This window comes from Gordionus sp. m RMFG-2023, chromosome 2, assembly GCF_954871325.1.
Source record: "Gordionus sp. m RMFG-2023 chromosome 2, tfGorSpeb1-WG-v2, whole genome shotgun sequence".
In the NCBI taxonomy this organism is placed as follows: Eukaryota; Metazoa; Nematomorpha; class Gordioida; order Chordodea; family Parachordodidae; genus Gordionus; species Gordionus sp. m RMFG-2023.
Genome location: NC_088776.1, coordinates 8,776,816 through 8,790,217, shown reverse-complemented (window position 1 = coordinate 8,790,217; position 13,402 = coordinate 8,776,816). Strand labels below are relative to the sequence as shown.

Sequence of the window (13,402 nt, the reverse complement as noted above, 5' to 3'; positions counted from 1 at the left end):
TTTTAATATATCCTTTTGTTATGTTTTGATTTAATTATATATATTATAACATATTTCCTTAACATAATTTACACAAATTAGAAAAAGAAAATATCATTGATCATATTGGTATATTTAAAACTTTATATAATTTAATCATGGAAATCTAGAAAATATCTCTATGCTTTTCACTTCACACTATTCATTGATGAATAATGATGAAAATATAATCTTGTTTAGCTTATTGTTAGAAAAAGTTTTGTTGCTTTATTATTTGAAAGACTAATTATTTATCTTAGATAGGAAGTTATTACAATCAACTTCTTGAAAATAATGATTATGAAATATCTATTAATCAAGTTATTTTAAATGAAATATATATAATTTAATCTATTTTAGTTGGATTGTCTGATTAAAACGTGTTTTATTGATGTTTTAAAAAATTATGATAAAAATCAAAGTTATTATTCTTTGGTCAAAATTCATATATATAAAACATCTTTATTAATGATAAACAAAGGAATGGTTTATTGTAAAGTATAAAATTAGTATTACATTACCATTTATTTAATTTTTATTTAGAAATATGGGAACTACTCAACTAACAATAATCATACTCACTTTATTAAATTTTTATTTGGAGATGTAAATGAATTATTTACAGTAATGCTAAAGATATCTCAAAATTTAAATTTCCCTCTGGAGAATGAAAATGCCATAAATAAAAATATACTAGATATAACATTTGATATTCTTAATAATATTATTATACCCTTAACAAACAATGTACTTGATATGGCATTAATATTGTCAATCAATGCCTGGAAAATATTTTTCAAGTTAATATTTTTTTTTAAATTATAATTTTATAACTAATATATATATTATAATTTAGCATATTATTTGGTCATTTTCAACCTCTTATATTTTCTTCTGACATGTATTATGCAGATGTAATTACCATAGCATTAGATGAATTATCAAATCAAATATACCATGCTATTAATAATTTAATGACCAAACTGATAGTTGATGAACAAAAAAAAGAATTCAGATATCTTATTTTCTTAGGCCGTTTATTTGTTACTCTGATTCAAAACTTTAACGAAATAGTCATTAGTAAAGAAAGAAGCGATAAAACTCCTATAATCACCTTCAATAAATTTGTGCATGTAAGATGTTTAAATCTTTGCATGCAGTTGCATTCCAGACTAATTAAAATAATTGGGCCATCTATTCAACAAAATGATGTATCTAATCTACATTACAGTAATGAGATACAGCAGAATATAATCTCTCCGATTATGGTTGTTATGATGAATCAATCAAGCATTTTAATCGATTTAATTAAAAGCCATTACAATGAAGGTTTACTCCCAAATTTTTAAATCGAGGATATAATAATATTAAGTGATATTTTTAACTATTAATCTAAGGTATAACTCAAAAATATTCCCCACCAAAAAAAATATTTTTATCGAGCCCTCCTCTTACCAGTATTTGGTGCATTACTTTTAAAACTAGGCATATATATATTTTTTTAAATTGTTCTTTTATTATTGGGCGCAAAAATTGAGCGTTTCAAACGCAAAGGTGGTCAAATTACTGCTTGGCGTTAGATATCATTTTTTTTAAAAAAAACCAAACTGGTTTTTTTTCAATCCCTTTCATTCACTTACCACGTTGATCTATAACAGGTTCTTTATTCGGATTTTTTCGCAAGAAAGCCGACAAAACCTCGTTACCAAGATAAGAATAATAGGAGGGGGGGGGCACTTTCTAATTATTTAATTATAAGTAATTTTAATTCAATATTATATAAAATATAGCAACAACAACCTATTTTTTAAAATGGAAGTTAAATTAAAAAGCAAGACGATAATATAATTTTCAAAAAACCCAATTCCATTTTTTATAACTTAGTAAAAATTTTGAATCGATAATACTAATATTTAAAAAAAACAATTTGAATTTAGACATGGGATGCGTTGTTTTTATTTTTTTTTACTACAAACCGCAAGCGCTCAATTTGTGCGCACTATTATACAATTTGGGCCTCATTTATTAGTAAACGCGATATGTTCAAGCGGTGCGTTATTTACGAAATTAAACCAATAGGAGCGTTATGATGATTACGCTGATAAAATTTGAAAAACATATGTTGTGACTTCTATTTAGTGTTTTCGATAGCGTTAAATAAGGCAACGCGTAAATATAACGCATTTACTATAAATGAAGCCTTATCTTATTTATTATTATTTTTTTTTTACAGATATAAAACCCCATATAATTCATGCCACAATTAATACTGATTTAAGTGCAAAGACAAAAAACACCGAATTAAACATAAAATTTGAAAGTTTTCTCGTGTTTCTCAACGATATAACTCTGGTCCCTCTCGAAAATAATCCCAAAGACGTAGCACTCGCGAATTTGCCATCAATCTTATTCGAAATTTTGGGACAATTCGAGATTTATTTGGAAACGAGATCTTTGCCCGATGATTCACTATCAGCCGTCAAAGAAAGGGTCTTAGATTTATTACAAAACTTCGCTGTGGCTTCTTTCATGACCGATCATAATAACCATCACGATTTGTTAACGTTCTTGTATTCCAAATTGGTAAAGATGATTGATTTTGATGCCGAGAATAAAAATATTGTCGCTATCGAAAGGATTAGTGATTTATCATCTCGAATCCAATTAATCATAAAATGGCTGTTTTTAGTCTTCAAGTTAATCGTTGAATTTATTTTCGATAATAATATTATCTTTTAAGAAAGAATATTATGTATATTAAAGAGTCTCAAATATAATAGCATGCAAACGAGACACAATCTATTTTAAATTTTTTTAAAAATAATATATCTGCCAAATAGTGTTATTAAAAAGCCTAATATTAGGATTAAAACCAAAATAACATTATATGGGTCTAAAAATTTTGCACATAGTTGGCAGAAATGATTGGATATTTGTTTGCCATATCTCGATATTTATATAATATTATTTTAGCTAAGATCTTAATCGGGCCGTTTTAAAAAAATCGGCCTAAATTGGGCTTTTTAATAACACTAATGCCAATGAGTTATTTAGTAGCATAAAAAGTAATTTTTTTCCATTGCTATTATAATCCTCGTGGAATTCACCAATTTTATTGCAAATTTTTTAACATCACCACAATACAATCATCTTAAATATTTCTAACAATTTTTTGGTCTGAAATTTTTAAACATTACATTCATTTTATAACTTGTTCATTTATCGAATTTTTTTTTAAGACAAATTAACTTTTCTATTTTTTATAAATGAATTAATATTTGAATTAAATTTTATTAGTGTAAAAAATTTATTAAAATTTTATATTATTTTTTGCATCTTTTTTTAAACATTTATTTAGTAATTTTAATATATGGTTTAAAACTAAAGGCAACTATTGGGAACCGATCTCGAGCATGAACAACGAAATACCAATCAAGTCTCAAATATCAAAATATTTCTCGTTAATTTGATAAAATTATCGCATATCGCAACCTTTCGTAGCTTGAATATTATACCAACAAAAGGAGCACGGTCTGACAACGTGTCAATCACAAGTTTTTTAAAAAATAAAATAATAATTGATTGTTCCTAATTTAAATGTACAAACTTTATCCTTTTTTTTTCTTCTTTAAATATGAAAATTTCGGACAGGAACCGCCATCGATTCCTTATTATACGCCATCTCTTTGGAAGTGGACGATGAAATTAAAGTTTATAATCTAAAATCTAATAAAAAAAATTTTAAAAATGAATTGAAGAGAGAAAAGAAGATTGATTTGCTTAAGGTAATAGGGCGAGTCTCTTGGGAATTGTTATTAGGTGTGAAAATCTCTACCTGCTCTTACGAATAAATTACGTTTAAAGATGGCACGGGGATATTAAACGAGTTAAACATAAATTTAAAAAAAAGTTTTTTAAATGTAATAAAATTAAGTGGGCTATTACTACAACTAGTAAAATAAAATGCAGTGAGACTCTATTAAATAATTTAAAACTTATTAAACTATTTATAGCTTTCTTTTTTAAAAAAATTTATAATTATATTATTCATAAAACTCTTAAAATATCAACAAAAAAAGGATCATCTTCTCGAGGAGTACGAAATGTCTGGCCACCTATTTCAACTTTTAAGCAAATTTTCTATAAAAGGATTTTCTGATGGCTTTAAAACTAAAAATTATTACGAAACGGTGTCCGGATTAGCCGAAAAAGCTATTCAGAGGTACATAGATTTGCACGAGTCTCAAAAGCGTTTTTACAAGCGGATTACGATAAATAACGGTGAATTATTTACCTTGGTAAGTTGGTAATTATATCAAAATCAAATTTTGGTTTCTCAATATTTTTCATTTTTTATATATAAAAATAAGATGAGTTTTCTAGCTTAAAATTTTGAAAAGTGGGATCTGGTTTAAATTTTCAAATTTTTTTACTCGAATTTTTAGGGTTTTCTTGTTTCAATTTGTTTATAAAAGAAATAAAAAAAAGAGATAATTGTGAAACAAAAATTACTAAGAAATTTTAAAATTGATTCTGATTCGTACAAAATTTAAGAAAATAAATCAAGGTTCTGGCTTATGTCCCTGAGATTTCTCTCGGTTTCAAAGTTACCTGTTCCAACCGGAAAATTTGTTACACCCTAGAAAAAATGGGGTCCATATGCAGGGCTCTATAACAAAGAAAAGTTTGCAAATAAATCGGTATTTTATTATTTTTTATAAGGCAACCATTTTCGAAAGTTTGAGCAATATCATGAGCGAAGAGACAACGAGCACGAATGCGCGTATGAATAATGGCGTTGTTCATTTGCAAGTAATGGCAAACTTTTTGTCGCACCCTGAATTCATGCAAAAGTTTACGACATTGTTTCTATACATCATCGAACTCTACGATGTAAGTTTTGAAACAGGATATGACGGAATTCCCCAAAACGGTGCCATTGATTGTAACGCTCTATTAAATCTAATAATTGATGCTTGGGTAAAAACTTCGAACCAGATACATAAGCATGTATCTCAAAATGTTCCACCTAGCGATGGAGGGAACCGTTATTTGAAGCAGGTTTATTATAATTTTACAAATATCTTCCATAGGCCATAAATTTGATTTTTATACCAATATATTTTTGAAAGCTAGAATTAAAATCATTTATATATATATTGTATAAGGTTCATCACCCCCCTAAAAAAGAAGACAATAATTTAAAAAAAGAGATATCTAAAATAATGCGTATTTTTCTAGGCCTACCATTAATGCCCATTTAAAAACTATTGTATCTCGGTCCCATAATTAGTAGTTTGGCTACGACCTATCTTTAGTTGTCAATGTAAGGATATTCATCACCATAACGAGGGTTTGTGTATCTCTTCTGCACTATATATCAAATCACCATTTTTATTATGTATAAGATTAAAGCGTTATTTTTGACCAATATTTATTTATATTAATAGATTAAAAATTGTTGGAATATTCTACGCGATCGAGACGATGCGGCGTTATCTTCCAAATCAAATTCTAGAGCCAAATGTACTATTATGAAATCGGTACCAAATAATGTGGTGACCGCCGATAAAACAATGAATCACAACAAAGAGCGTTTTGATCAAGATGACGGAGCCGTGTCGAATTATATGATTGATGAATGCAGTGATTTTTCTTTAGGAATATAATTAGATTACAACTTGCAATTGTATTTATATAATATAGAAGTGTGTAAATAAACGATTATTAATAAACGATGATGCCATTTTTCACAAATTGAGTGTAAAATATGATAATGGTCCTAAGGCCGGACCCGATTATGGTTCTTGAAAAATGAACCCATGACTCAGTAACTTCCTCAGGGGGAGCATCAGGATTCAAACCTCTCAAAATAGGATTTTTGTGCGAATATTTGCTTAGAATGACCTTATTTTTTTTTAATTTTTGGATTTTTCAAAAAGTTTAGCTCCCTTCTAGTTGAAAAATTGAATATTTATGAATATTAATTAATGAGTAATTTATAAGCCAGTTTATTACGGAACCGAAATAGTGCTCGGTCCTTAAAAAATACCCATATCTTTTTTGTTCGTTATTACTAGTCTAAGACCGAAAGGACAGGGCCGTTGATATTTACTAGTGAAAAATAATAATATAATTATGCTCTACAAGAAGGCGCCATACAGGGCAAGCTTTACTCATTCCGTTGGCTGATACGGTTTCTTCTGGCAAATAATGTTTATTGATGATATTTTGGAAGAACTCCCCAACATTTTTCTTAATGATATTCTTTAATAACCTGTAATAGACTTGAGAGTTTCGAAAATACCTCGCCCCCTTAGTTCTCTCATTTAAATGTACCGCTCGTGTTATAATAGATTATAAATTATAATAATTAAAGATATAATATATTATGATTATAAAAAAAATATTAAGAAAATATATAGAATAACTTTTATGGCTTCAACGACGCTCATAAAATTTTTTTTAAACTATCGCCGCCAATAAGGTACCATTACACATGACCTATTTGGGAAAATTAAATCAACGTGACATGAGTGAAAGATTTATTTAATAGGCATTTTTGCGTCCCGATTTCTTCCGAAAGATTATGTCCATTTCCGTTTCAGAACATTTCAAAACGCGTTCAAAAAAAAATCATTTTATTTCTATTTAATTCATATACAATTTTTAGTCATTAATAATTCATGTTTTATTGAAAAAATAGGATTTCTTGTAACATGTTGCGATAATTAAAATAATCTCTGGAAATGTTATGATTTTTGGTATTAGTGAAGTTTAAAGATCTGATTTTCTTGGTTTATACCAAACCCGACAATTTAATCTTTAGATTCGGTCTTTGCGGTCGTCTTCAGTTTGAGGTGTGGGATAGTAAAAATGGTATTATTATTTTTTTATAATTATCAAATTAAATCTAAACAATTTAATCAACTTCACAGTTTCCTGTAAAGCTGTGAAACAATCATTTTTCTAAAGCAGAGTGCCAATGGTAACAAAGAAAAGATAAAAGCTTTTTCAAGCAAAGATGTTGCAATTTTATCATGTGTAATTAGGCAGTGTTCTTCATCTTTTTAGCAAAACTTTGAAAGTTGGGTATAATATATGTAGACTAGATTTTTTATAATAATCGGCTAAATCCAGGTGATATAATGGTATTTTGATTTATACAAAGCCAAAGTAAAGATAGATCCTTGTTTTTATAATGTGGTTAGCGGTTTGTTTAAAATCGACTCCAACGCGAACCGAGTGCCTACTTATTTGTTTTTTATGTTTCTCTGTATCATAAGATATGTAGCTTTACAAGATAAATATTTGAAGATCTTTTGTTTAATTAGTCGTTTTATTTAAATTTTATATATTTATTTTTTTTTTAAATTATATTGCCCTAAAAACCTTATTTTCAAATGAAAATATTTATTTAGTAAATTTATTTTGAATCCAACAATTATTCATTAAAACAATCCATATTGATATTTTCTTTAAAGTTTTGTTAAAAATTAATTAAAATTTTTTTTTAAAAAAAAATGGGATACGATCTATTCATGCTTATAGCTTTGGCTCTTTTATCAATGCTAACGACTAGAAAAGGTTATATAAAATTAAATAATATAGCGAGCACAAATAAGTTAAAATTTTTGAAATTCTTAATTTTTAAAATGTTTAAATAAGAATTTTCCTAGTTTTATTATGATTTAGTGTATTAGTTAATGAATCACATTATAAAAATTTAGATAATTCCATATGATAAAAATTAATTCTTCTTATTTGGATTTAAGTTTTAACCCATTTCCACAAATCATCATAGTTTTTAATAGGAAACCTTCATTCCATTCTAAAATCAAAATTTATATATTGTTTAAAATGTATCACTCAGTTTAGAGGGTTTATTTATTTTTTTTGATCATTTTTTGATGCGTTAATAGATTTTTGTAATCCTTGGAAGGGCGCCAAATTTAGAAACTGGAGCAAAGACCCACTTTTCAAAGTTTTAGGAAATACCACCGTTTTTTAAAAAAAAATATTCAAAACCATAACTCTTTTAAGTCCAGGTTCTCATCTCACTTTAATTTGGAAATTATCTTTATCTACGAAACCTTGAAATACAAAATTTTAAACTCTAACATTAATAAATTTCCCTAAACCGGTTTAAGAAAAAATAATAATACCCTTAGATTCTAGTTATAACTGGATTTTCTTCTTTTTTTTTAAAAAAAAAACTTATTTGTTATTCTAATGGATAATAAACATATATTAGTTATTTTATCATATTTTCTAAACAAAGCTCAAAGGTATGTAAACAATATTCGATATTTATATAATATAAATTATATGGGATAGAAAATGTATCAGTGCCAACTCTAAGGAGGGTAAAAACTGGAATTTGGATTCCCAAAGATTCCACATAAGTTTGCCCTAAACTTGTTCTATAAAATGTTTTGCCCAAATATAGAGTAAAATAAAGTTTAGGCGTTCTAAGCACCCCTTTGTCCAGGACGGAACAATAATATATTTATTTTTTTGTTTTACTCTTTCCCAGTTTACTAAAAAAAATGATTACAATTTTCATATTTATAACTTTTTAAAAAACTCGGAATGTTGAAACACTCCAGACAGAATTGAAATCGTATTTCCAATGTTATGCACGGATTTCTAAATATAAATCAATAATTACTTAGTTTCTTATCAAAGAGAAATTCTAATTATCACTTATTTTGAATAAAGGAAGAGAAAAAAAATCAATTACTTTTCGAGGACTTGTAAAACTTTTTTTATTCAATTGATCTTATATATATTATTATTTTTTAAAAAAACAGTGGTGCAATCCCTAACGATATTGTTAACCAGGTAAATAAAATTTTCTTTAATTCTCTCTTTTCGCCTAAATATATGATAAGTTTAAAAACTTAATGCATATCGACTTATATATTCTGTTTGATTTTATTATGTATTCTATGTAGAGTGACATGTATCCAGTGACGTCGCTAGGGTGGGGGTTGGAGACCTTCCATCCCTCTGAAAAATTTGAAGATCCCCCCAAAAATTATGAAATTTTTTTACCATTTTAAAAAATGTAATCTATTAAAAAAATATTATTTTGAAAATGTTAGCCCAAGTTATTTTGAAAATAATTTTAAAAAAATATTTTGATGAGATCATAAAGACCAGTATTGCCCTGTATCTATCTTATAGCTTTTTTATTTCTAAAATTTTAATATTTTATATTCTTTGCCAAAATTGTCATTTTTGAAAAGGTGAGTAAAAGACCTAGCTAGCAGTGGCGCAACTGGTTATAGTCAATTAGGGTTACTTCAAAGATACTTTTTTTAATTTAGCGTTGTTCAACTCTAACTTGTATCTGAGTCCTTTTCCTTCTGACTGACGCCAATCTTGATTAATCTCCCCCTCAAAATTAAAATTTTTGTTAAGGGTCAATTCTTCTTAAGAACTAAGTTAGGGGAGCTTAGACAATTTATTTTAAATAAAATAGCTAATGCTATGTAACCTTTAATAAAAATCATTTAACTTTCCTGTTTTTATTTTCTTTTCTCATGATATATATAATTTAATCATATTAAATTAATGTTTAACCTAAAGATTTAAAAATATCTATATAAAATAATTGAGCGAAATTCAAAATAATTATGCAAAATAATTACAAGAAAGAAATCTTATAATTAAAAATAAATATAAAAAAATTGGATTTCGGGTTTAAATTTCTTGTATTCAATAAACTATATAATGATTCATTATTTAGATACAGAATATAAGTCGCTAAAAGATACTTTTCCAATGGATCTAGATATCGCCTAGAAACATAGCTACAGATATCATAATTTTGTATTTAGATACTTGTATCGGATACTTTAATAATTCTACAAAATTTATGTAATATGTTTATATATTAAAGAGAAAGAGATTGGGAATGACTATAAAATTTCGGCCCATGTAGGCCTTATTTTAGTGATCTAACCATATTCTAAAAACAAATATGATATTTGAAACTCTAGTTGTATCTTTTATTAGTATGATAAGACACTTCTCCAAGCTTAGGGGCCTTTTCCATATTAATATAATTAGTAGCAGCTCCTTTCTGATAAATCCACTTCTCTGTTATCTTGACTAAAATCGACACTAAACTTTGATGGTATTGGTTGTCCGCTCGGCCTTTTATATTGTATAATATAATAAATAACTTTCTAAAATAAAATAAAATGAAACTCATCCTGAATTTTACAAATTATACAATTCAAAATCAAATGCTTGGGTCGTTGTTACACGGCTAAATTAATGCGCGTAAAATAAACTATAATAAAGATAAAAGATATATACAACAAAATAAAGAAAACTTCTCCACTCAACTGATGCTATTTTTCTTAAATTTTTATGATTTCCGCTTTAAAACTTATTTTTTACTTTCAATTTTATCCTATTTATGTAGTTCATTAATTAAAGGTTCTTCTTCCCTTCTTATCATATCACTTTATGTGAGATATTATTAAGACATTTTTTTTATTTTATAAAATAATATTTTATTTATATATATATTCTATTTTTTATTATACTAATTAATAGATATTTAACTTTCATATAATGTCCATTTGTTATAATTTCGTTATATCGACAATTTATATCAAGGTATGTTATAATAATAGTAAAGGTTCGAAACATAAACAACAAAATGTTTGAAAATTTTTATGAATAAATTGGATCAATTGTCTATTGCCTTTAGGCAATATCAGAATTAAGGCTTAAATTACAGGTTATAATATTATTAATGTTAATTAAATATCATTTAACGTTAAAAAAAGTTTTATTTTGGAATTTTTGGATAAAAAAAATGAATTTGGAACAAACATAATAAAAGCTATGTCTATATCTTCCCTCTTACATGCTTCTAATGATAACTTACATATTTTTTAGTTGATTCTAGAAGACGGGAAACTCTTACACAATGTAGATGGAAAGACGTTTAAAGTATGTTTGTTAAGTCGCGATGATAACGTTACACACCATTGTTACGATTTTTCAGGTTACTACTTCGCCCCAATTCCTAAACAAGTAACTAAGGTAGGTAATTATCAATTAGATCAATGATAAATAATTCTAACACCACTAACGAAATATTTGAATTTTTATAACCATTTAACTAGGATTGTAAAGATTTTATTTAGCATTTTTCTGATTATTAATGATACATTCGCCTAAATTTTCCAAACATAATTTCAAAATATGTAATCAAAATTTTAAAACATTTTACTCAGATGGAAATTATGAAAGTGGGTGAAAAACTATATGTTAAGGAATATTACGATAGCTTCTATCTGCTGAAAATAGGCAAGGGAATCAAAAAACTTAACGCAAAAACCACAAAAGAAGCTCAGAGAGAAATTAGCGTAATGAATATCCGAATTCCGCAAAACACTTTCGGAAAGTCTAATACGATCTATCCTAGTTAGAAATATTGGAATTTTTATCCTCACCCTCAGACAATAATAATTGTTATAGGAATAGAAATAGTTGACCTTTCGAATTATTTTTTTTGATTTTATTAAATGATTAATTTATTTTACGATTTGTGGAAAAGATTGCCGATTTGATTTAATTCAATACCTAAAAGCCTGATAAAATAAATTAGATAAGTTATTGCTATAATTAAGACAGTGTTAATTTTAAAATTTTAATAAATTCCTATGATAAAATTTTATAGAAAGTTGTTTTGGATTAAAATAAAACTTATTTATTCATTTTCATTAAAGTTTGGAAGGTTTATGAATTATATTTTTTGATGTTAATGGACACAGTTTAAGGCAGCCAACAAGCATTCATAATTTATAATAATATTATATAATAGTATAATTTCATTAATGAATGACAAAAAATAAAACCCAACTCGCAGAATGCTTCATATATTACAACGATGTTTGTGACTTCATTGAATCCTTAGCTATTTACAATGTATACAGATCAAGGCGTTTCACTGAGTATAAAATGAATAATATGATAAAATATTTTTAAAATAAATTTATTCAGCGGAATTTCTTTGGCACGGACTGAGGTTGGCATCGTGGAAAGAATAGAATCCGATTACCACGTTGAATCGTTTAGGAGTAAGAAGAGAGATGAAAATGTTCTGCTATTTCACAGTATTTTCCACAGTTTCTATAGGACCATGATTGGTAACATATTTAGCAACAAGACCGATTACCAAATTGAAATGAGCCAAAATAGCTTAATCACGATAGCATATTAGAATAAATATCATCGCAAACTTATATTATTTAAAGATAGTTATTTTTTAAAACCTTTGCTTAGTTGAGTAAAGACGATAATACATTTACTTTATATAAATTTTGCCTTTTTAAAAAAAATATAATAGCTGAAGCGGAACGTAACGGGACTGGATATTTCCTTAGTAATATTTGATATAGATAACCCAAAAGTGGATGTTATTTTGGACACAAAATTTCATGAAGTTTAATATTCAATAAATTATTATTTATTAATGACATATATTTTTTTGTTGGAAAGGGCTTGGTAGGTAAGTTTAGGGAAAATATACATAGATAAGGCCCCCTAAATGTATTGACAATAATAAATATGATAAACAAATAATAATATTTAAGTGTAATTTGGTGTTTTTTTTCTATGTTTCAAGGCAATATTTACCCAAAGTTCTGAAGGCGTGACACTTGAAACTAAAGAAGCTCGTAATTGATCGATAATGTTAAAATCAACCGTTTATCCTAAACATCTGATCGCGAGGATGGAAATAAGAAAAAAATCCCAAAAAAGAGGGCGATATACATTCCCGATAGGATTTTATATTCGTTTACAAAGACCTTACAAGAACTGTGAGTCAGTTTAAAACTGACAATTTTTTTTCTCAAAATTATATTAATATAATAGATACAAATTTAAATGTTATGGGGTATTTATGATTTATTCCTTCCTCTAATAATACTAGTAGTAGGTAATAAAATAGATATTTATAAATAATATATATAATGCTGTAAGTGCTAACGTTATTATACTTAAAATAACTAATTTTTTTTACTTTAATTTCAATTATTATATATAATTAAATTTATTATTTTGATTAGTATACGCAAATAACTAAATATTAATGAATAGTGTTAGCTTCTGTAAAAACGACTATAATTTGTATAAATTTTTAAATAAGACAGAAGTAACTAAGCTATTCATTATAGTCATTTTCTTTTTTAAATCAGGTTTGGCTAGTGCTTAGGAATTTTTTCCTTAATCGTCCGTATTTGGTTCAAAAATTTATATAAAAGTCTAAAACACAAAATATGGCTTGCTCTACTCCGGACAAAATGTGATAAACTTTTTTCGAGAATTTGTTATTTTTTAGTGGTTTAGGTCA

The 13,402-nt window shown here is 26.6% G+C and overlaps 1 protein-coding gene across 1 annotated transcript; it reads left to right on the top strand.

Moving 5' to 3' along the window:
* Positions 1-917: 917 nt before the first annotated feature.
* LOC135924052 (uncharacterized) lies at positions 918-12,936 on the top strand. The gene is made up of 14 exons (XM_065459100.1): positions 918-1,347; positions 2,252-2,714; positions 3,406-3,572; positions 3,670-3,728; positions 4,098-4,316; positions 4,741-5,079; positions 5,469-5,664; positions 7,941-8,002; positions 10,939-11,085; positions 11,280-11,469; positions 11,915-11,999; positions 12,049-12,194; positions 12,395-12,490; positions 12,674-12,936. Exons 1-13 carry the CDS (start codon positions 918-920, stop codon positions 12,439-12,441), a joined length of 2,550 nt encoding a protein of 849 aa, XP_065315172.1. The 3' UTR covers positions 12,442-12,490; positions 12,674-12,936.
* The last annotated feature ends 466 nt before the right edge of the window (positions 12,937-13,402 follow it).

Bases quoted from the DNA above. Each gene is read 5' to 3' on its own strand.
- LOC135924052 (XM_065459100.1), top strand. From the start codon at position 918: ATGTATTATGCAGATGTAATTACCATAGCATTAGATGAATTATCAAAT. The intron at 2,715-3,405 runs GTTAATCGTTGA...TTAAAACTAAAG, and splicing joins TGGCTGTTTTTAGTCTTCAA to GCAACTATTGGGAACCGATC. The intron at 11,470-11,914 runs GTTAGAAATATT...CCCAACTCGCAG, and splicing joins GTCTAATACGATCTATCCTA to AATGCTTCATATATTACAAC.